General features: G+C 39.9%; 1 protein-coding gene across 4 annotated transcripts in view; it reads right to left on the reverse strand.

Moving 5' to 3' along the window:
• Window positions 1-418: 418 nt before the first annotated feature.
• Window positions 419-25,509, reverse strand: part of ZNF148 (zinc finger protein 148) — a 70,582-nt gene continuing 45,491 nt past the window's right edge. For 3 of the 4 annotated variants that reach the window (XM_053265376.1, XM_053265385.1, XM_053265366.1), the window contains 4 exons: window positions 22,551-22,674; window positions 21,924-22,007; window positions 9,176-9,294; window positions 419-8,014 (listed from right to left, as the gene is read on the reverse strand). In XM_053265376.1, the coding sequence (XP_053121351.1) occupies window positions 6,410-8,014; window positions 9,176-9,294; window positions 21,924-22,007; window positions 22,551-22,674 (1,932 nt within the window). In that variant the 3' untranslated portion in view covers window positions 419-6,409. The remainder of the gene's footprint in view (window positions 8,015-9,175; window positions 9,295-21,923; window positions 22,008-22,550; window positions 22,675-25,509) is intronic. The other variant, XM_053265390.1, reaches the window with a different exon arrangement.

Consider the following 25,509-nt stretch of genomic DNA (forward strand, 5'->3'; position numbering starts at 1 on the left):
ATTCACATGCTCAGTCTGAGCCTAGAAGCACACAGATCCATGGAAAAGTAAGCAAAACAATCTGATCACCTTTTCAGTTCTGAAGGAAGCCCCTGAAAAATAGGAGGAGCTGTTCCATTTGTTCCTAACAACTGCCAGGCAACCCACATAGGCAGAAACAGCTGGCCATGAACTGATGATCTAGCACTGAATTTGGCATTTCCTGATCCAAAATATGCGCAAATATCAGTGGTGAGTGGCAAGAACGTGTGTGGACCTCTCCTATGAACTGTACAATATGATATTAAGAGAGAATCTTAACACATTTTCAAAACCCAAGTTGTAAAGTACGGTTATACTTACAGTAATGTGATATCTCTCACAAAATCCATACAACTTACTAACACATGTCCATATACGACCACACAAACACACTTGATCATCACGAAATTCCTGATTTCTCAGGAATCCTGTATCACCTAATTTATTTCAAATACAAAATAATTACACAAATTCATACTTTCCAGGTTTATACAAAAGCTTCTGTTTTACTTATGCACATTTTTAAATTGATGAAATTGGGAAATCAATTGATTTTTTAAAAATCAACACTCACAGTAAAACGGACAGATTTGTTGTTGTATGTCAAAGTAATACTGTATTACCATTGAAACAAATCTCCTTTGCCAGCATTATAGGGGATTCTATGAACTGAAAGAGAAAGAAGGTATATGGACTTCAGTAAAAAGAATACTATCAGAAAATGCAATGCAACACCATTCTCCTATATAGTATCCTTTTCCCAACCCCAAGCATTTAATTTTTTTTTAGTTGACTCCACAGTACATTAAATTATGTATGTTTCAATTTAAAGTTATCAGATTCTGGACTTACTTGCAGATCACACTGTATACACTTTTTTAAAAAGTAGAACTAATCATGGGGTTAATTTTAATACCAAGGTCCTTCCTCCAACACCATTAAAATAAAGACAAAACTACAGAGACAGAATCCAGTATAATTAGTTTCCAACAATAAATTTTCCCCAACACTGTTGCAAAATTCCTTCTACTGAAATGCTTTGCTACAATAATAAAAGCATACATTACATATAAAAAGATACCAGTGTACTAAAAGTGACAGAAGTGAACTAGCAAATCCTTCAAAGCACATATTATATAAATGACTAGCATTTAAAAACATTTCTTCCTATAAAATGTAGGTCATAGACATTTATAAATCGGTGATCTTTCCCCCCATAACCCTAAAGCAATGATGACCATTTTCAAATAATTCTGTTGCTCTGTACAGCCTGAAAGCACAGTTCAAACTCAGCCTAAGTTTGACTTTTTTGTTTTGCTTGAACTGAATAAAGCTCATCTCAGCAGCTGATAAATTCCTATGGCAAAAATAATTATGCAAAAAAATAAAACCCAAAAAACCCACGACTCAATGTTCAACTGCAACGTGAATTATGAAAAAAGCCCACTTTTTTAAAATTACAAAAATCTGATTTATACTGAATCCATATTGGGATTAAAGATTTCAAATTAAATTCCAAGAATATTCAATCGGCGCAGATGAAGAAGGAGGGGGAAACTATCCTTCTTTCCAGGATATGGACACTAACTTTTGCAGTCTTCCTCGTTTTGCAGAAGTGCAGCCAAGCCATTAGTTTCATAATTAATGTGTCTGCAGGTGCAATCATAGATCTAGAGACTGCTCCTCCTGCAACTCAGATTGTGCTGTGTAAACAATGTTATATACTACAACAGAAAAACAGTTGAATTTATTGATTAAAAACAATTAAGAATATCCATTAACTTAAACAAAGCTATTCACTTCCCCAAACAGTTTTTGGAACTATCCTTAGGCTACTTGTAAAGTTAGCACTGTTAGGCATTATTGCTTACATACAGTACATCATATGCCTCCTGATATAAAGCGGTACTGTGATCTGTTTATATACATTTACAAGGTTCTTTTTTCCTTTTTTTTTTAAACAAGCTGTAAAAACATTACATACTTTACAGACAATACAAATTCCCACATTGGTACTCAAGTCTAACAAATGGAATGCATAACATTAATAAAACATCATAAAGGAAGACTGACAGTAAGTCCTTGATTGTCAAGACACATTTATATTTTATATATAAACTCTAACTGTGCAGAATCAAAGATTCAATCATAGGTACATCCTTATTTGATAACTCATATTTACAGAACAATATTGCATAAAAAAATAAAATAAACGTTTACATAATTTTTAACTTTCTATCCACTGGGATAAAGAAAGCAAGAAACAACTCTGAGAAAGGTTTGCTTGCTTCAGTATGTGTTTGCTACCAAAAGATCTCTCTCTCTTTTATTATTATTATTGAAAAGAGGAAACAATGATTTTATATATGTATAGCAAAAGCAACTAGAAAATTTCCCTGAAACAAAGTTGTTTAAAAATAATGAGAGTTAATTTTTTAACATAATGTTTTTCATTCATTGTAATACTTTTGCAGTACATGTTCTTTGCAAAAGGAGTAGTTAAATGTGCTACATACTTAACAAACATGCACTAACATAAAATTAAAGCATTTCCAAAAGTTGCAAGGCTTCTACTGAGCAGGACTGTGTTGTTGTTGTTTAAAAAAAAATAGTTTTTGCTTTATTAATAATGTCAATTGGAAAAAATTACAGGAGAGTTTTTACCATCTGATCATACCCAGATCACAAGCACATGTCTGTATTCTAAAGCTTTGAACTATATTCTAATAGCTATTCCCCTGCAACTTGTGAAGGAGTTTTTAAATTTCTACCCAACAAAATTGTAGATTGCAAGTTTACAAATACAAAGCAAGTTAATACTGAAATATTCAAACAGGCTGATCCTCTTCTGGATCCTCTTCAAATATTTACGAAACATGATAGACACATCATAAAAAATAGTCTAAAGAAACATGGAATATATTGTATGTATCCAAGTGGAGATTTTTCAGAGGACAAGCCAGAAACTATGGAAACAAAATCCAACAGCTACACTACAACTCAGTAATTCACACTAGTGACTTGAAACCCCATTTTAAAATTCACAAAATAAATAAGCAAACAAAAGCAAATATGGGACATTACAATGTATTTCATTCATTTTGACAACTGTGGCTTAGTCTGCAGTATTTGTACAAAAGTTCTGCAATATACTTGGTTAAAGTTACAGTCATACTCTTGTAAAACTTCAACTACATGACTTTACACTACTGAAGAGAAACAGGGAGAAACCATCTTGTGTATGAATTATCAGGTTTTCTCATTTGCAATCACCAAACTTGCAGGTTTTCACTGTACTTTCTCTAAACTTCACTCCTCCTCAAATACCTTGACAACACCTGGGCATCTGTAAATTGTTTTACAATAATTTCAAAAGGCAGGGAGAGGTGATCCAACATAAATGAAAATAAGTCCTTCTAAACTATTCTTCAAAACAGTACTGCACTGCAGCACACGATGCTACGTCTCACTCCAGACAAATCATCCTTAATAAATTGGTTCACCCTGAATCAGTAAGACCAAGAGAAGATAAAGTGGCAACTTCAGCTATAAGCCTGAAAGCCAATTCCTTCATTAACATGCTTAGGTTCATAGTAAATGGGACAGCAAATTAGTGTTAAAAAGGGACATTTAAGTCCAACATACACTCATTATATCTGTCAAGGATTAAGACAGTGAGACACTTAAGCAGCACATTTCCATTTAAGCCTGATGTCAAAGAGATTAAGCTAGCTGAATTGCAAATACACCACTGAGTTTAATAGGGCTGTATAACTGTATCCAAGATGCCCTGAATATGTTTTAATAGAGCATTATTCCACCAAAATAAAACAGTACTTGCATTAGTTCTGTCTCCCAACACGTATATAAAACAGATTTGTAAGTTAATCAACAAATGTTATGAGGAACGTTATAATTTGTTGTCAGTTAAGAAGCAATTTAAAAGGGTTTAAAATGTTATCAGAAAGCAAGATCCAAAGAGCTTCTGCTCATGCTTAAGATATTGCATGCACACTCCAGGGCTCCTGGGTCCCTTCCCACCAGAATCCCTTATGCCCCCAATAAGCCCCTCCAGAAACTTAGGGTACTGTGGAGCAGTCTCCAATGTAGTGCAAGAAGCTGCCGTCAGAAGGGGAATCCAGAAAGCTCTGCGATATGCATGTGAGCTTGGCTGCATGCACAGCACTCTCTGGATTCTAGCCAGAGGCACTGCCACTAGCCATGTTCATTCTTTCATAATGGATCTTTCAGATAAGTAGCCACCCATGGTTTTCTAACTATAAACTTTACACTCTGACCCTAAATGCACGGACTTTTCTTGTATTATCTATGGGCACGTTCAGATTTTGTTTCACCCCTTCCTCTACCCAGTGAATGTGTATATGTATGCCATCTCAATCACAGGCATTATGAGCAACTAACTTTGCAGTGAGATTTGCGTGTTTGGGATTGGGTGTCAATCTTGGTTGCTTACTTGGACCAGAATCCAATGTTAAGTTAAAAACACGGGAACACTGGAACACTGTGCTGGATATACTTCGTTATTAAAATTAATATATGGCATATATTAGCTGTCCTGATGAGGGGGCAGGATACAAACTAAAAATCGAAGCACCTGAAAGATTAACAAGTTTGTTCTTTAGTTTTCATGTGTGAGTACAATATTAATTGAGGATTTTTCTGGAAATTGCAAAGATGTGCTTTCTTTAATGAAATGCTTTGGGTAAGGCAGGTATCATTTGGGCTAGCTAAGATATTTGAGAGATGGTTGACAGACATAATGTTCAAAAATAATTTGTAAATCCTTCCTCCCCACCTAGATGTTTAATATATTTTGATTTTTTAAAATCCTGCCTACCTGTCACTCAGCCTTTAGGAAAATCACTGCCTTAAGATTAACTCAGTGTTCCATTAGTGAATGTACAGTAGAATTAAAATAAAGTTTAATTCTTTAAAATGGTTAAATTATCCCAACATTTATGCTAAGTCAAACCACACCATTTTAAAACCATATATAGAACTAATTGTTGCACCACACTGTATAACTCAAGACAAACTACTATTAAAATATCTACATGGGAGAGGGATAAAGTTACAGTTTATGTGTGAAATGCAGTATAAGTCTGACCATTCATCTTTTGGTCACTGTCATTAGACACTAGCTTTTAGTTGGCAAAACTGCAGTGAAAAACTGTTAAGGTAGATATGCAGCAAGAATGTCTACTTCTTCCACTTTCTGAGATAATTTATTGTATCTAGCAAAATGAATTGGCAACAATTCCAGAAAGGGAAAATCCAGTTTGTGTGGATCTTAAGGCTTTCCATTCATTTTCTTATTTATTTATTTATTTATTTATTTATTTATTTAAAAACCCTTCTGTTGTCATATAAGGTGATAATGATGCAGCCACATCAAGCCTAAAGTCTAAAATTGTTTTATTTTATGTTATTTGAGAAAGCAAAATAATAATAATAATAATAATAATAATTGAAAAGGATCTAAGTGCTCTAAGATTAATTATTGCAGATTTGTAGAATGAAGGACAATTAAACTTTTAAGTCCTGAAAGTTCACCATTAATATAAGTATTATTAAATTGGGAATGTAATCTACAAAGCATTTTAGCTAAAAAAAACAACTGGCATTTGGGGGGGAACAAATATGTTCAGCTTCAAAGGAACAAAGAAATATGCAGTACTTCAGGAAGGAAGTAAATGCATTAATAGTTGGTACTTTGCTTTAAAAATACTTTAATTAACTTGATATTTAAATAGGGGAGTGTGTTTAGCAAACATCATTACCTTTCTCAAAGTACAGAAAGGAATGCAAAGGAAACAATAAATGGGAATATTACTAGTATTACTTTTTAAGAGCGTTGATAGAATAGCATTTATTTTCAGAACTATAGTTGTCTAGCCATATTCTCCTGACATTGAAACTTAGTTTATTTTGTCTGTATAGTCTATTCATATTCCCTGCTGAAGTGCAATGGCTTGATTAATTAGGAAATTCCAATATGAATAATCTCATAATTATCATTCTCCCAAAAATATTCAATGATACCAAACTAGGAAATTATTATAGCAGAGAAATCTTATCTGGGATTTTTTTTGGTTTTGTTTGTTGTGTTAAATCTCAATGTAGCAATTTCCTGATCTCATACATGCAAATAACCATCTGCCTTTTCAGTGGATGACCACATACAAGGCAATACAAAAAGAATGGTGAGTAACCAAAAAATGCAGTTACTAATACCTGCTGTACCAGCTCACTTTTTTTTTGTTATAACACAAGGCCTTAAATCTGTATAGGACTTCCATCTTATACAGAATATGTTCACTCTTGACAGACCTGTGCTAAAGTGCCAATGTTATTTCTATAGATTTTCTTAGCCAAATGTCTGGCCTGTTGTGGCATCAGGTGAAGAGTTCATACCAGCTCGAGCATCATTTACATTCACCAAGGGGAATTCTGGGAATTCAGCACTTGTCCCTGGTCCCCGTAGGTTCACTTGTCCATTAGAAGTATTAAATTGAGATGATATTCCAGCTCGTGTTCCATGGTACTGAGCCCTGTATGGTTGCTCAAAGGAACCTATTTGATATGCTTGATGGACAGGCTGTGCCTCTGCTTTCTTCTGAGAAGTCACTTGATCCAAGAAGTCCTGGGTAGAGGACGAGGAAGAATGATTTGGCTCATCACCTGAAAAGGGAAAAGAGTGCTGGGAATCACCAACCATAAGTCCAAAATGAGACTTGTCTGGAGTTGTTCTTAATGGAGAATTCATTCCTGACCGAAAACTGTTGACAGGTATAGATGCATAGACCTGTTTGTCTATGGATGAGAATGCTGGCTGCCCTGTAAGAGTCTGGTTGTCACTCACAAAATTAAGGCTTGGGTTGTTCAAATAGGCATCATTTTGGCTAGTTCTGTCCAAGGCTTGCTGAAGAAACTTGGAATATTCCTGTAACATACTGGCTTTATCAGATGAGGAACCTTGAGAGCTTGATGCAACATTTTCAGTTTGTGTGACCTCTGACACTTCAGAAGAATTTATTGATATACTGGAGGTCACTTCCGTATCAGCCACATTGAAAGCAATTTCATGTTGGCCATTAGCTTTATGGGAGTAATGGTCTAGAAGTGTTTGAAGTACCTCATCTGGAATGACATTTTTGTCATGGTTTCCTTTAATCTCCACATTCAGTCCTGATGAATCCAATATGGATGCTGTGCTACCTTCATCTATCACACTTGCGACAGCAGCCTGCGTGACTGAAGGCTGAGAGGCTATAGTGCCCACATTCAAGGCATATTCTCTGCTGTTACTATTCGCTGCTTGGAGGTATCGCCTTTTCTTTAAAAACTGCATTGCATCATCATAGTTTGGGCTGCTGTGTACAGGTTTACTGGGGCCTTCCTGTAAAGTATCAACCTGGTCAATGTCAGCATTGCCCTCCGAATCCAACAGGCCTTGTTTATCCACAAGATCAAAGGCATACTTTGAAACTTTGCTGTCTTCATATGATGCCAAGGATGAAATGGTCTGAGTTTGCTCTAGTGGCTGTTTTAGGCTTCTCTTACTGTTAACCTTCTTGAGTACCAGTTTAGGTGGATGTATTTCTCCAGAATGTTCTTCTTGTAAGTGCCCTCCACTGACAGAAGAATGTGGTAGTTCAACTGCATATTCAGCCACCATATATTCATCCTTTATCTTAGCACTGCCAGCATACAAAGGCAAAAAATCATTCTTATCTTTCTTATGTTCAGATTTATCTGACCCACTTTCTTTGTCCAGCCCAGAAGACTTTGACTTCTCGGTTTTTTGCCTTTTCTTCTTTGGCAAAGAGCTGTCTTTCAGAGGCATAGGGAAGCCTTGTTCTTCATCAGGAGTCAAAAGGCCAACTTTGGTGGCACTTCTACTGGGTTTCTTGTCACGATTCTCATGGCACATTCGTTTGTGTTTCAATACACGATCAGTCCTTGAGAAGAACTGCAGAGGACATTTTTAAATTAGACAAAAAGCAGCAGCCTTCTGGCCAATTCACATTTTTGGCATGGTGAAGTCATCATCATTTGTGATTTTGCTGACATGGTAAATTTAATGTTTCCACTTGGGGCTAGAGGTAATAAAGTCACAGTGTGAAGACTTGACCATGTCAAAATATATGCTCTCGGATTTAAACAATTTCAGTTACTACAATACCCAATAAGAATACTCTTTATTCTTATGCAGCAAAACTCTTCTGCAGTAGATAATGGTCCCTTCTGCTGGCTCACCAAGCCCACACTTGTGGGAAAGGAAAAAGAGAGAAAAGTACCCTAAATGCCCCAAACTAGCACTGATGTGTCCCACAGTCCCTCTCCTCATTAATGCTACATATTGCTTACAAAACAATTCGTTATGTTTCTGAATATATCGGTCATATTGTAAATATATATAAATGAAAAACCATAATTTTGTTCAGATTTAAGATATTTTTACATAAAAAAGGCTTTTGATTAACTCGCAACATAGCACATGATATTCAGAAGACACATCACCATGCTGCCTTACTGTATGGTGTACACACTGATTATTAGCCAACATAGTAGCAATACCCATTTATCACTTTGGGCTAGTTCACATGAACAATAAACCATGGTGTGAACATGGCTTCTAATAATCCTGAGTCCTCATCCTCTCAAGCTTACTTTTTCAGAGTGCAGAGCTCTGACACTGGTTTGTTAAACTGCAACTCTGTGGCTTGTTGGACAGAGTTGTTATTTAATTTCGGTTTACTAAATATTATTAAACCAGGATATGAAAGCAGAGTTGAATCTCAGTTTCACATCCTGGTTAAACCACAGTTAAACAGCAGTTCCAGGTATGGACAAGCTCTAAAGCAGTGGCTTAACAAACCACAATTCCCCCACCACACAAGCAGAGGAGAGGGCATTCTAGACTTGGGTGGCTTAGAAATCATGTTCTTAGCCAAACCAACCACAATTTGTTTGATTTTCTGAACTAGCCCTTTATTTATCTTAACTTGCCTAGGATACTAATCTATAGTACTTGGAATCACATTTGTCAAATATTTTAAATACTAAATTTCCCTTAAGCCTCCCCCCACCCCAAGCTTTTTTCTTTTTTTGCCCTTCCTCTTCAAATTACCTGCAAGCAGTATTCACACTGGTAAGGCTTCTCTCCACTATGAGTTCTCTTGTGCCTTTCCATGTGATACTTCTGTATGAACCTCATGCCACATTCATCACATCTGAATGGTTTTTCGCCTAAGAGTAAAAATGAGAAGAAAACCATTTAAACCAATCGGGGGGAAGGGGAGGGCAGTCGGAAGCATGTAGTTCCCACCACAGTGTGGATACTTAGTAACCTTTACTTTAAAAAAATCCATAAAAGTATTTGATCAGCTAGCAAGTAAATAGCTATAGACTAACCCCTATGCACTATTGTGCATCAATCCGAGCATTACAAAAGAATTACACAGATATATGGTTAGGGGAGGGTACCAAATACAAAATGGAATACGAGAGAGAGAGAGAGAGAGAGAGAGGAATGCAACAATATTCATCATAAACAGAACTAAAATTAAAAAAAAATACTGAAGAGGTTTCCATGTTCTTCAGTCCTGGCGCCTAGGATTTGTCAAACCCTGGCGTACCAAAATTGTAGTAATATTTATTCCACTTTCCAAATGGAGAATAAGTCTGAGAAATTACTTGCTCAGGGATGTCCATACAGTCATGCTAGATAATTTAAGCTATATATGTAACACTATATTAACATATCAAATCTGTGAAGATCCCACAAAATCCAGCCGGCATAATAGAACATTCTTAAACCTAATATTAACCAGCAGGAACTAAATGCATGCAAAGCAGATAACTGAGTAATTTTCAAGTTTCAATGACCGAGCATTTGGTAATGGAATTAAACATATAGAGAGAGGGAGATTGTAGAACACATTTACATATTTTTACAGCAGATAAAAACATAAGAACAGCCCTACTGGATCAGGCCAAGGCCCATCTAGTCCAGCATCCTGTTTCACACAGCAGCCCACCAGATGCTTCTGAGAAGCCCACAGACAAGAGGTGAGGGCATGCCCTCTCTCAGGCTGTTACTCCCCTGCAACTGGTATTGAGAGGCATTTTGCCTCTGAGGCTGGAGGTGGCCTATAGTCACCAGAGTAGTCGCCATTGATAGACCTGCCCTCCATGCATTTGTCTACAATGCAATCTTCACTTATAATAATGTTCCTGTATCTATTGCTTCCATTTATATAAAATTGTTATACTGGTTTAGTGCAACCCATTTCACAGTTAAAATGAAATTCCTTGCATTTAAGCCACATGGCTCCTATTGACTTCAAAGTGACTGAACCAACTTAATTCCAAGGACGGTTCATTTGTTTTCTCACTTACTCACTCACTCAGCTGAGTCCTACACTAGCCTCTAAATTTGAGATGGCTCAAGACATTTTGCTGCCTGAAATGGAACATCAAATTCTGCTCACCCAAACACGCCGTTCCTTCTCCTCTTCATTATATTAGTGTGACTATACACATAACAAGTACTCAGATCCAAATGGCAAGCAAGTCTTAAGCAAGTCCACATGGTTATAAAAAGGTGCACACAGAACGTTACATAAACTTAAAATTAAATCTTAAAATGATACAAAATGAATAAGAACAGTGTGGCATGAACCCTTTTTCAGGCATTATTCATATAACTTTAGAATTTTAGAGTTGGGTTGTACATAGTTCCAGCATCATCCAGCAAACTACAGGTTACTCATCTGTAACATTGGTTCTTCTAGTGGTCATCTGTCCTTTTACACTAATGGGTTATGCGCCTGTGAAGAGACCTCGTCAGAATCTAACAAGTTCAATTCTCCTGCGTTGGGCGGGAACCCCAACCCCAGCCGCTATATGCAGCTGCGCCACTCCTCATCCCCTCAGTCATGGACTCCAGCTTCAGTGAACCCTGCGAGGAGGACGGGAGGGCGTGTAAAAGGATAGATGACCACTAGAAGAACCAACATTACAGGTGAGTAACCTGTAGTTCTTCAACGTGGTCTCTGTCTTTTACACTAATGGGCGCATAACAAGCTAGCACCGAAGGAGGAGGGAAGACAGAAACAAATGTAACCTGCCAGAATCATTTACTTAAACAAATACATCAACTGAAAATGGACTGCAGGACACTCCTGCCAAATACAGTATCATTCCGTGCCCTGGCATCAATAGCATAATGACAGATAAACAAATGGGGCGAAGCCTGACATACACACGTGGACAAATTTGTTGGTACACTTACAGCTCATTGAAAAAGTGTTTTATGCCTCCTGAAAATCGATTAAATGAAAAGCAATTGTCCCATGGATACCTGCATGCCTTTGATATGTCATCGAGTAAAGCAAAGCAAGTGTGAAAGAGATAAAGTATTGCTTATTCTACAAAGATATTCTAAAGTGGCCTGGACGCATTTGTTGGTACCCCTAGAAAAGATAATAAAAAATTGGATTAAAGTGAATTTTCCAATTAGCTGTTTTCTTTAATTAGTATCAAACATGTCTCCAATCGTGCAATCAGTCATTCAGCCTATTGAAATGGAGAAAAGTAGTCACTCTGCAGTTTGGTATCATCGTGTGTCCCACAATGAACATGGACCAGAGAAAGGAAAAAAGAGAGTTGTCTGAGGAGATCAGAAAGAAAATAATAGACAAGCATGTTAAAGGCAAAGGCTATAAGACCATATCCAAGCAGTCTGATGTTCCTGTGACAACAGTTGCAAAGATTATTAAGAAGTTCAAGGTCCATGGGACTGTAGCCAACCTCCCTGGACGCAGCCGCAAGAGGAAAATCGACCCCAGAATGGGCAGAAGGATAGTGAGAATGGTAGACAAAAAAACAAGGACAACTTCCAAAGAGATACAAGCTGAACTCCAAGGTCAAGGTCCATCAGTGTCTGATCGCACCATCCGTCACTTTTTGAGTGACAGTGGGCTCAATGAAAGAAGACCCAGGAGGACGCCACTGCTGTAAGAAAAACATAAAAAAGCCAGACTGGAATTTGCTAAAATGTATACTGACAAGCCACAATGTTTCTGGGAGAATGTCTTTTGGACAGATGAGACAAAACTGGAGCCTTTGGGCAAGTCACATCAGCTCTATGTCTACAGACAAAAAAATGAAGCTTTCAAAGAAAAGAACACCATTCCTACTGTGAAACACGGAGGAGGCTTGGTTATGTTTTGGGGCTGCTTTGCTGCATCTGGCATGGGGTGCCTTGAGTCTCTGCAGGGAACAATGAAATCTCAAGACTATCAAGACATTCTGGAGCGAAACGTAGTGCCCAGTGTCAGAAAGCTCTGTCTCAGTCGCAGGTCATGGATCCTCCAACAGGATAATGACCCAAAACACACAGCTAAAAGCACCCAAGAATGGCTAAGAACAAAAAAACATTGGACTATTTTGAAGTGGCTTTCTATGAGCCCTGATTTGAATCCTATCAAACATCTATGGAAAGAACTGAAACATGCAGCCTGGAGAAGGCACCCTTCAAACCTGACACAGCTGGAGCAGTTTGCTCAGGAAGAGTGGGCCTAACTACCTGTTGACAGGTGCAGGAGTGTCATTGAGAGCTACAGAAATCACGTGTTTGCAGTGATTGCCTCTAAAGGTTGTGCAACAAAATATTAGGTTAAGGATCTCATCATTTTTGTCCATGGCATTTTCATTTGTGTTATTATTTGAAATATTTGGTTGCATCAAAACTCTAAAGCAAAGTCTGATTTTTGTTAAATGCAGAATAAACAATGAGTGCCAATTACTTTTATCAGTTTCAAGTTATTTCAGAGACAATTGTGGGTTCTTCTTTTTTCGTGGAGGGGTACCAACACATTTGTCCATGTGTGTATAGCATCCAATGGGACTGCACAATCAAAGGCCACAGAGGCCGCCACAGACCTGAGTGTGTCTTAATGGTTGCAGGTGTCGGTTGAGCCATCTTATAATGCTTGGTCCCGGGACTCTGGATCATATGGTTGATAGCAGGTAGACTATAGATCAGACTATTCTGACTATGTTAGGCCTCGACACAGCTCTCACTATATGGAAGCTCCCCTGTATGTGACACCTGGTACCATGAGGGGCTGGTGTGAGCCCGCATCACACTCGGAAGGGAGGCTGCGTTCCCGCTCTCCACAACGCTCCCCACGGGAACGAACCAAGCATCGCGAACCGCCTCCTTCAGCTTCTTCACTACAGCAGGCTGCTGTTCTGATCCAGGTGCTGCCAGCAGAAATACCAGTTTCGGTACTGGACGATCCAGCTAGCAAAGTGGTCTCCCCTGCGGGTTCGACACCCTTGGCCCAGGAGACTCTGGCTGCTCCTGAGTCGGAATATGAGAGTGATACCAGCTCTCAGGAGTCGGACTGTGCTTCCCAGAGGTCGTCCCCACTTGAGTAGAGACCACATCGAAGAAACCTGCCTTACCCCACACTGGTGTGGTAGTAAGTGTCACCCCTGCAGACTACAAATACAGCATACCTTTGGAAAAAAAATAAGTGCTATGCTCAGGCCAAGATCCTCCCCATTATTAGGAACCCTGGTGCCCCAGCCCCAATGTTCCTAATCACAGGGAGGATCTTTCCCCAAGTACAGAGTTTGTTGATAAAATTGTAGTCATGAGGGGCAGGGTTTTGTATCTCATAAAAATGGGGGGAGAGACAGTTATCAAGTAGGGATGAGCACAAAACCGGTTTGGGGGCCCATTTTGGGCCTCCGAACTGGTTCAAAAGGTGGCTGGTTCCACTGGGTTAATGGCAGGGCGGGGTGCTGCTTAAAGAGCAGGGGAGGGTGCACTTACCCCTCCCTCCACTCTTCCCCATCGGCGCTCCGTTTTTACAAAGTTTATCAGGGCAGCAGTGTACCTCCCTGTCGCCCCATTTACCGGATACAACTGGAAGTATCCAACGCGCCTGCGTGCGCCGGCATGGGTGTGCACACCGGCACGACATGCATACACCCATGCTGGCACACGCAGGGGCATCGGATACTTCCAGTTGTATCTGGTAAACGGGGGCAACAGGGTGGCAGGGAGATAAACTGTTGCCCTGATGAACTTTGGAAAAAAAGGAGCAGCACACCATCGAACCACCTCAGCCTGATTCTGTGCACATCCCTATTGTCAGGCAGCTTTGTAACCATGTACACTGTACAGTTACAATAATGTCTGAATAGGGCTATAGTATTTCAAGTCAAGACCCAACACACCAATTCAACACACATGAGTTCACTGTTGCTTTTAATACCGATTAATGATTAAATTATTACAAATCTTTTAGTAAGTTGTACACCCCAGCTTTAATTTAATGACTCTGTTGTATTAACAACCAGGTTGGTTAAGTGGTAAGAGTACACACCCCTCTCCCTGCTGTACACACTTGCCAAACATACTCGGAATTCTATGGTTAAAATGGGGGAGTGATTCTGCAGGAATGGTTGGGAAAATTGAATAGGAGGCAGTCGTTAGATCAGTTTATTAAATATGCAGAAAGTATCAATTTTTATTAAAAGGTACATTTTATACTTTGCTACATACCTTAGCCACCTAATGGCGAAGTGGGGAAATGACCTGATTAGCAAGCCAGAGGTTGCCGGTTCAAATCCCCGCTGGTATGTTTCCCAGACTATGGGAAACACCTATATCGGGCAGCAGCAGAGGCACTCTTAGGACCAGGTCACCTGGGGGGTTCTCCAAACACTCCCTCCCTCGCCACGACAGGCTGCGCCATGCTGTGGCAGGCTGAGCTGCCCGCAGCTGTTCCCCAGTCATTCTCCCCCCCATCCACCACTGGCAGCAGATACCGGAGAGTGACGCTGGGCCTGCTATTCAGCCCCATGTCTCTAATGAACCACGAGGCACGCAGGGCAGACAAATATGAAAAAGAAGCAAGAATCTTGCCATCAGAATGACTAGAACTGGAATAAGGAACCAAGATTGAAATCTCTCTGAAAATTATAACTTGATCATGTCCATATTTACTCAGAATTAATTTCAATGGAATTTACTCCTAAGTATATTTCAGACTGCAGCCTGACCCTATGCACATTCACTGAGAAATAAGTCTTACTGAATAACGTGACACTTCTGAGAATATATGCTTGGGATCATATATGCTTGTGTCTGTACACACAAACTGAGCATGGATTTATTTTACCTCTAAAACTTTTTATTTTAACTCTAACACATATTTTTCCTTATTTCATTGGATTCAGCTAAGCCTAGAGGTGATGACCTACTTGTAACATTTTTATCTACAAACCTTTCACCCTGAAACCCATGTTTTACAAGATGTTTCCGTGAAGATGTTCAGGATGTGTTTTTAGGCCTAAGTTTGCACTTGCTTCTCAAACATAAGGATTTGAGAAGAGAATAGTTATAAATCTGAGTTAGAGTGAATAGATCAAAGAAGCAGCAAACAACTAGTTTCCTACTAAGAGAGGACTAGAATGCTAATGTGTTTCTGCAAGTTATGGTTTTGTATAGTCACAAGCAATTTTAAAATAAAAAGGTGGAAATTATGATAGAGATTCAGGTTGCTTTCAGGCATCCTCAGTTCACTCTTCATTACTTTAGAGTTTATAAGTACATACAAAGTCCTTTGAACTATGCTTCTTGAGATTATTTTTAATGAAATGCCCTTTGCAATCAATACTACTTTGATATCTTAAGTATTGTCTGTGCTACAATGCTATTTTAGAAGCTATATAAGTAAACAACTAATTTTATAGTTTCCTCTCAAACATTGATCATTATGATTATTATGATTATTTGTATTAATATACCACCCTATACAAAAAGTCCTTGGGCAGTTCACAATATAAAAACCATTAAAACATTAACATAATTAAACCAATTTAAAATACAATAAAAACTCTAAAAACCAGAATTTAAAACTATAAACTAAAAGCCTGACTAAACACGTATGTTTTTAGTTCCTTCTTAAAAACATCCAGAGGGGGAGACTCTAATTTCATTAGGAAGTGAGTCCCAGAGTCCCGGCACAACTCTAGAAAAGGCCCAGTTTTGAGTCGCCACCAACCGAGCTGGTGGCAATCTCAACCAGACCTCCCCAGATGATCTGAGAGGTAGTGGGGTTGACGAAGAAGGCAGCGTTCTCTTAAATATTGTCATTACAATACACTTGTGAGAAACACGAACCCATGGTGTGGTATAATATCTGCATTACACCTTTGCCCCAAACAATTTCCTGATATAGCTTACAGTTAATCTAAATACTGGAGTGCAAAAAGTCATCTAACAGGAGGCAATCCACGACAGTGGTCAGAACATTGGTCCACTGCTGGTCATGACAAATTTTTTTTTTTATTTGGGAGCCAGCCCAAAAATTTAGGAGAAAGATAATGGACACTTGACAAAAATTACTGGATTTACTGATGGACATTCTGGAGGGGCAGGGTAAATGAACTTTTGTTTATCTCTTATATAGGTAACATACTTAGAACAGAAACAGTGCTGCCTGGGGAAAATAAAGATTTAATTAAATAATGCTACCTCTGAATATCCTAGTCTAGGTGCCATGGTCCCCTGGCATCTGGGATTTGTCAAACCCTGGCATACAGAAATTGTAGAAATATTTATTCCACTTTCCAAATGGAAAATAAGTCTGAGAAATGACTTGCTCAGGGATGTCCATAAATTCATGCTAGATAATTTAAGCTATATATTTAACAATATATTAACATATCAAATCTGTGAAGTTCCCACAAAATCCAGCCAGCATAATAGAAAATTCTTAAACCTAATACAATCCAGTAGGAACTAAATGCATGCAAAGCAGATAATTGAGTAATTTTCAAATTTCAATCACAGAGCATTTGGTGATGGAATTAAACATATGCACAGAGAGACTGTAGAACACATTTACATAGTTTTACAGCAGATGCACACTCTTTCTCCCCACACAAATACAAGAAGCAGAATTACAAACCCACCCACTCCCCCCGCGCTTTAATGCATTATAGGTACAGACAAGAAAAATGCAGACTCTCTTTCTTTCATATACACACATAAACTAGAGTCACTAGTTGAACTAGCTGATAAGAACATAAGAAAAGCCCTGCTGGATCAGGCCCAAGGCCTATCTAGTTCAGCATCCTGTTTCATACAGGCCTCTGAGAAGCCCACAGACAAGAGGTAAGGGCATGCCTTTCTCCTGCTGTTGCTCCCCTGCAACTGATATTTAGAGGCATCTTGCCTCTGAGGCTGGAGGTGGCCTATAGTCACCAGAATAATAGCCATTGATAGACCTGTCCTCCATGAATTTGTCTAAGCCCCCTTTAAAGCCATCCAAGCTGGTGGCCATCATGTTGGGTACTTCTCTGGGTTTACATCTGGTCTGAACAATTTGTGGCCTACAATGCCAAATCCACCAGGAGCTCAGTAAACCTTTAGGTACATTGTGCATTGAATGCCTATGACTGCAACAGCAGTGTAGTTTCAAACCATAATGAACAGCTGATGGACTGAACTGGGATTGATGGGTCACAACTAGTGCAGACCTAGTTAATGAATTGTACTATCCCAGCTATATGTTCCAACCAATCTCTGTAATTTTGCAAACTTATAATGGAAGCACACAATTCTCTAGCCACTCCCTTCATAGAATCTTAGAGCTGGAAGGGACCTTCTATATTCTTCTCTTCTCCAGTCAGCATATGAGAATACCAGAGAGCCATATCTGACTCTTTATCAGGGTATCTATTTACTGGGAGTCCATTAAATGATTGTCCTTAATTTAATAAATGTTGTGACTTTCTATGACTGAAATCCACAAAGCTATTGGGGGGATTCTCTAGGGATAGGTATGGAGTAGGTGGTAGTCCTCCCCCAGGAGGAAACTTAGGAGAAAACTAAGCTGGGGAGATATTTTCTAGCCCTAGCAAGATGCAGGATCCAAAAGATGATACAACCAGCTCAGAACCAGGGGAAAATATAGGGTAAATCTGTGCTCATTCAAGAGAAGTTCTGAAACTGTGTGCTGCCTGAGGTATCACTAGCTAGTGATGTCCTGGACCCTGACACACCACCACCACCCAAAAACCTACAACAACCTCTGAGGTTGTGCAAACACATTTAGGTGGATAAGGATGAGAGGTTCACTTATCTGTAGGAGCACACTGTAAATTATAGTAGTATCCAGTAAAATCACTCCACAAACTACTGGAATTGGATTGTTGCTATCCTGCTTCCACAACCACACTCCAAGTTAAAAGATACCTGCAGATACCTACACTAAACAACAGCCAGGCTTAAGCTGCACGAGGTTTTTCTGTTATATGAGGGTGGCGTCATTTTCAGCAATCCCCTCCTTCCCTCTGCAGCCACCTGTGCATCCCAAAAATATGTCCCTGAGGGTTGCAGGGCCCTCAGAAACACATTTTCGGTGGGCACAGGGGGCTCCAGAGAGAAGAGAGGGATTGAATAAAATCACTCCTCACCCATGTATGAGTGGAAGGGTTCTGCTTGTACACATCTTACTCTCAATGCTACCCTATATTTCCAGTGCACATCTCTAGTGTGTTGACAGTAAACCATTCTAGAGGTGACTACGGCATGAGTGACAGTGGCCAAATCTGTCATCTCCAAAAGGGAGCACAACTGGGACATGAGCCAGAGCTATGCAAAGGCACTTCTGGCCACACAGACATCTGTGTGCAGGTGTGATGCAGAACAAGGAGTACTCCTAAGCAGCACTGGATCATCCCTTGCCAGCAACCCGCTCGCCAGACCAGCTGTTTTGGAAGACTGGAAAATGGAAAATGAAAGACATTTAAGAACATTTCTCAAGGATTTTTGACACTAATATCCTGGGGTCTCCTCATGAGTAGTCGTGGCGCAGAGCCGCGCCACAGCTACTCACGATTTTTAAAACCAGGTTTGCAGAGCGCTGCCCATGCGAACTTCCAGGGAAGGCTTCTGATGCTTCCTATTAAGGTTAGAAACAAACCAAGTTCAAATGTGATGTCCAAACTGATTAACTGTGGTTTATTCTAACCAATTGCCCTAAAATAAAGCATGATATGAACCTATGAAGTGGATTTTGTATTGTGGTTCGTTTTAGGGAAATTGGTTAGAATAAACCAAGATCAATGGGTTTGGATGTCATGACTATCTTGGTTTGTTTCTAATCTAAATTGTAAGCAGAACTTCTTGGAGGCTCATGCGGTGAGGTGGGGAGCACACACACACACAAGGCTCAGGGAGGCTGCACTGAACCAAACTTTAACCATAGTTTTGTGTTATGTCTGAACTGGTCCTGGAGCCATTCACATGACCTACCAGATGGGAGAAGGCTTCCCAAACCTTTCCTCCCCACCCCCAGACAATCGTTTGTTGTTCAGTGGGAGCCTGAAGCATGCTCTCACACAATCAGTCCTGCTCCAAAGTAAACTCCCACACAATCAGCCCTGCTCCAAGGCATGCTCCCACACAATCAGCCCTGCTCCAAGGCATGCTCCCACACAATCAGCCCTGCAGAGCAGGGCAGATTGATCTGAGGCCGAAACTTGTTGTCCCAGCCTCTGTGAATCCCACTAGAGATGTGCATGAAGCATTTTGTGCCCATTGGGGGTGGTGGTGGGTGGAGAGCGGTCGCTTTAACAGGAGAAAGGCAGGACTTACATGTTCCCAGCAGCCTTCGGGCAGCATCTGGAAGGAAATGACGTCTGAGCAAGTGCAGATGCCATCTTGAGTGTTCTGCATGGTGTTGCAGACCACTCAAGATGGCATCTTCACATGCCCCTTTGGAGCATGCTTTCTCCTCCTCTTGAGGAGGCCCATTGACAGGTAAGCATTGGGCTCCCAGGTGTGCAGTTCTCTATCAGTTTTTAATTTCTTCATGGGCCCAATGGCATCTACATTTCTGGGGAGTCAGAGGGGAGACTAGAGGGAGCAGAGGGATCAAAGGTTGTCCTCGGGGGGCAACAGAGGCATCTTGCTACCCCCATGGTTCCCTAAATATCTATAAATTGAAGTGACTGCCTTACTTCATTCACGTTAGGGATGTGCACAAGATGCTTTGGTCATAACCCAAGGGGTGGGGAGGGGTTCCTTTAAAAGGAGGCAGGCAGGTCAGTGTATGCGTTGCCATTTGCGTGCCAACGCTGTGCAATGCCTGCTGAGAGCAGAATCCCATCAGCGCGGTACAGCAGTTTAAAGGGGACAACAGCACAGCTGCTGCTTTGAAGTTAGATTTAAAGAATGACAGCGCCGCGATGGGGCAGCGGCTCAACTGAGGAGCATGTACTACCTGCCTTCCTCCTCTTAAAAGGTCCCCCTCACCCTATGCTAAAACATTTTGGCTGCAGGAGGCCAAATCGTTTTGGTGCCTCTCCAAAGAGGTGCTGAAATAATTTGAGCAGATCCCTACTTCACGCTACAGACTAGATACTAAGTTGCATAAACAGAACAAAACTCACAAAGAATCTTCCTCTCCTCATCACTGAAAGCTCCTGAGCCTCCAAAAAGGTTCACTCCTGAGGGTCAGGGAACTCTCAAGAATTGCGTGCAATATGACACGGGGGCTGTAGTGGAAGAGGGAAACCCCAGCCCCCAGGCGTATATATTTTGTGCAAGTGAGGAAGATCCCTTGCACAATCTTTTTTCCACTTATACAAGTTAGAATGAAACCCAATGAGGTTACAGCTTTAGTTTTTTTACAAAAGCAAGTTTCTAATCCTGTGCTTTCCCCATCAAGCTACCAGCGATGCTTGATATATCCCAAAGAGATTTTAGTTTTCAAACGCATGATCCCTGGGACCAGTCCCTTTGATTGTAATCTCTCCCACCCAGAAGTCTTCTTCCATCCCACACTTTTTATCAGAAAAAGCAAAACTCATACTAAATTATGCAAATTAAGCCAACCCATGCAATTTTAAAAACATTTGCATAATTTATCTGAGCAAGTTTAAGTGTTTTCACAAGCGACATTAACACATTTTATCTAAGCATTCCACACTTCTGAATGTTGCAAATACACTGAAAGTAAACAAGTCCAGAATAAAGAGAAGCATGGTTCAGAGGGGTAAAAGCAATGAAGTGTAACCAAAGTGAAAATCCAAACACAACCTAAGACTAATCTGATTCTAAGAGCATCCGCATATTTGTGCCCCTTTGCACTGCTATGAGAAAATTAGATTGTGTTGTGCTTTCTCAAGGTTTATTTATATACATATACAAAGTCCTAAACATTAGCAATTTCACAGATATGAAACCTTTCACCAAGCAGCACCAAGGATGAAAATTGGCATCCAGTCCAAAAAGGATCATTTTCCCCCCTAATATTTACAGAAGTTAAAGGCCATGCACCAAAATGCCAAAAACCCATTGAAGCCTAGCCTGTTAACAGAATGTGGTTCTGCAGAAGTAGATTTTTTTAAAAAACCAATATGAAGTAATGCTTTTGCTATAACTTTGGGTCTCATTTCTTCTATTTGTCTCATGCCAAAGCTCTCACACTAATAGAATTTTGCTGTACTCAATTTTTTAGAATAGGGTGCAAATACCTAGGGGTTAGGCATTTTGGCCATTATAGTTTCGAGAGTGCTCCTATTAACCACTTATCCAATAACATACATGTTGTATCTCAAGCTTTGCTTTCATCAGTTAGCAGTAACTTGGCAGTAAAAAAACAAGGAAAAGGGCGGGGGGGAGGACAGAAGCAAAGCTAAAGTACACACCTAAATCCCTTTACTAGATTTCCTCAAAGTACATCTGTTAAAGTAAAAGGTGTACCATTCACTGAATACTTCGCCCTGCTTGGGAAACAGTTCTTTAAGCACACCAGTAAAGATACACAAGGTATACTCACCGGTATGAATCTTCTCATGTCTCTGTAGCAGGTACTTCTGTATGAAACGCATCTCGCACTGACTGCACTGAAATGGTTTTTCACCTTAAACAATATAATTCCACATCTGTAAGTTAAAAGCTACAAATATTTGCCTCTAACAAATACTGTTGAGAAATAAAAATTGTGTATTGGAATCCAGCATCTGAGTGAATTCCAAAATATTTTACTACAAAAAGCCTGTCTAATTTATATGACCTATATGTCTTGGCTATTAATCCTGTGAGCCTATAATGCTAACAGAAATGTGAAGTTGCTCAGGCAAACTGCTGGAATCTGAATGATTGTAGAAGCTAATACAATGTTAAGCATCTCTCTCAGTTATCCAAACTAGAAATCCCACACTAGCCAGTAAGAATCCAGAGTCTATCTTACAAACTCAACAATAGTACAAAATGGGCTACGTGTTACCACATTACAGCCTTTACAGGAATTCTTCTCCAGTGTTTTTTTGACACTTTGGTGCATGGAATACCTAAGCTTAGATGCCTTGTTTCCTGCACTTTGGCATTTAAAATATGCAGTGCATTATTTAAGACTCAGCAGTTCTTTAGAAAACAGAAAAGGCAATTTAAATTCAAGCAGTACCTGTATGAATGAAGACATGCCTTTGTAAATGGTAGTTGGTTCTAAAGGCAGCATTGCAGTGCTCACAAATATGAGATTTTGTAGTTTTCAGACCAAGCGATCCATCCTCATTTATCGTAAGGATCTATTTTTAAATGAGCAAAATTCAGTCTCACGTTAATCTTGGACAGAATTTTATTAGATACAAATTAATACACAGCCAAGAAAGCCAAGTGCTTCTAGTCAAAATCACAATGCAGAATAGCAAGATTGTAAACACTCAAGTCCCAAATGAATGCAGCTATTCACATGTGTGTGCAAAACCAAACTAAGGGAGTCCAACCCGGTTTTGCACGTCCGTGTGAACCACCAGGATCGGGCCAATCCCGGCAGCACCAGAGCGGCAAACCTGCCTAAGCAGCCAATCTTTAAAACAAGGTTAAGGGAGCAAGTGCTCCCTTAATCCTGTTTTTTTTTTTTTTTTAAATTGTCTGGCACTGCGGCTACTTGCAGCTACAGCTGCCAGACTGCAGGGAGCCCAGGGAGGGGAGCGGGGATCCCCATGATAGTATTATAGTATAATAATAGAATTATAGTATTTCTGGGGGCCAGGATCACACATCCTGACCCCCAACCCTCCCCGCTGCCTGGGCACGCGGGGAGTGTGCCCAGCACAGGAGGAGTGGTCAGCTGCGGGGAAGGTAAGTCTAACCCGCCTTCCCCGTAGCCCACTCTGGAGCCCTTCTCACCAGTTGTGAGAAGAGGCTCAATATTTCCTTAGGTGACATGACATGGGTGAAACTTGTCTTTTCGAGATTTGTGATATGTGATAAGACGTAACATAAAAAGCAGTAAAATGCTTATCCTTGGGAAAGCAAATGTAAATCAAAAGAGTCCTGATGCTGGCTGGATTCAAATCAATTGTGGAACTAATTTGTGCTAGCCCTCATTCAGAACCCAAGGCATGGTTTGAGCTTCCAGACCTACAACAAGCAAATAACAATTTATACTACTACTTCTACTACTACTACGAATACGTATATACCGCTCTTCAACCAAAGTTCTCAAAGCGGTTTACACAGAAAAATATGTATTTATTTATTTATTCATTTATTCATTTAGATTTATATGTTGCCCTACACCCATAGCACTCAGGGCGGCTTACAAGCAATAACATACAGAGCAACACAGTTCTATAAAATACAACATACATAACATCATAACCACAGCCCCATACACTACTCATTACAAGACATAATAACTACAGATTACCAGATCACTAGTTTAATATTACATAATATTAATATTACATAAATTATAGCTGCTTGCCTGCTTTTGTTTCCCATCTACTCATAAGGGCATTCCCATGGTGCAACAGCCTCCTGACACAGAGTAAAGGCTTTAACTGTGGTTTACCAATGGTGAAACCTCTGTTAGCACTAACTTGGCTGATTCAGATGTCACATGAAACTACAGGTAAAGTCTGATGCTGTACAACGTCCCCAAGCCTCAGAAGTGCACATTCCCCTCCTCCCTTGCCCGCATGGGCATCTGCTTACAATTTAGGTAACAAACTCAAGGTTAGTCATGACATCTAAACCATCTGATCTCTGTTTATTTTAATTTACTTCATTTAAATAAACTGTGACCTGTAACCAAGATTTGAAATGAATTACAGATAGTTTATTTCAGGAAAGTAGAGATAATAAAATCTATTATACTCTATATTTTGAAGAATCTATTTGTTGGTTTGTATGAAATAAAGTCATACTTCCCAATGACCTCTAGATACCAAATTTTTCTTACACAATCCTGCCACTGAAATTAGCTGAATTTACTAATTTTTTAACACTGGAATATGTTCAGTGAAAAGCTTTAAACAATTTTTTTTGCATTTTTTTGCAGAAATTCTGAATATAATCATCATAGTTTAACGGTTGTTGTTCTCAACTGATTAACACTCAATCAGATCAGTAATTCCAAAATGACATCATTTGTCCTTTCTCAAATTCAAATTTACTACATATGGTAATTATTCAATAAAATGAATGTTAGCAGTTGAAATCCTACAAATTTTAAACTGTTCTTTTAAGTTCCCTTTTGCAAGCATATTTTAAAAAGATTCTGTGACATACAGGTGGCCCTTGAATAGTGGTTTTACCCCTTTGCAGGCCACCTCCTGTATACCAATTTAGTTATCATGGGGCAGGGGGAATAGTTTTGGTTTCTCATGGTTTTCTAACGCACCTAACTAAACTGGTATACAGTTTAAATAGCCACTCTCCCCTCCTCAGCTGGCAAGAGGGGAGATTTAACGAAGCAGTGAAAGAGGTGTAGGATGCTCCTTCCACTCTTGCCTCTTGTGCTGCTTCCTTAATCCTTCCTGCACATCAGCTGAGAAGTGGGGAGAGCATGTTTAAACTTTACACTTCCCCCGCCCGCACTTCTCAGCAGGGAGGTTTACGACGTAAATAGTCATTCTCCCCATGTAGGCTGCTCCATCCGCAATCGCCATAAGAGTGGATTGTTTAGTTAAGGAACCTAACCCCATTTTGGAGGGTTAGGTCAAGCTCTCCAATATTGTGGTTTCCGTGAATGTGGCCCCCACGATATTAGAGGGCCTCCTGGGCTTCATTTCTTGAACTTTCCTAGCAGTGTAATCTATACAAAATGACTTTGCCAGGTCAATGATGGGCCTTACCTACCAGTGGTCATGTTGCAACCGATCTTGGTTTATTGTAACCTTAACTAAAATGACATATTGAGCCCTTTCTCATGACTTGTGAAAAGGGCTCCAGAGCAGGCTACGGGGGAAGGTGGCTTAGACTTACCTTCCCCACAGATTACCACTCCTCCTGAGCTGAGTGCGCTCCCCACATGCCCAGACAATTCCCCACACGCCCAGGCAGCGGGGAGGGTTGGGGGCCAGGATGTGTTGTCCGACCCCTGGAAATACCACAATGCACCATATAAGTGTGCA

The sequence above is a fragment of the Hemicordylus capensis genome, chromosome 1 (assembly GCF_027244095.1).
Source record: "Hemicordylus capensis ecotype Gifberg chromosome 1, rHemCap1.1.pri, whole genome shotgun sequence".
Classification (NCBI taxonomy): domain Eukaryota; kingdom Metazoa; phylum Chordata; class Lepidosauria; order Squamata; family Cordylidae; genus Hemicordylus; species Hemicordylus capensis.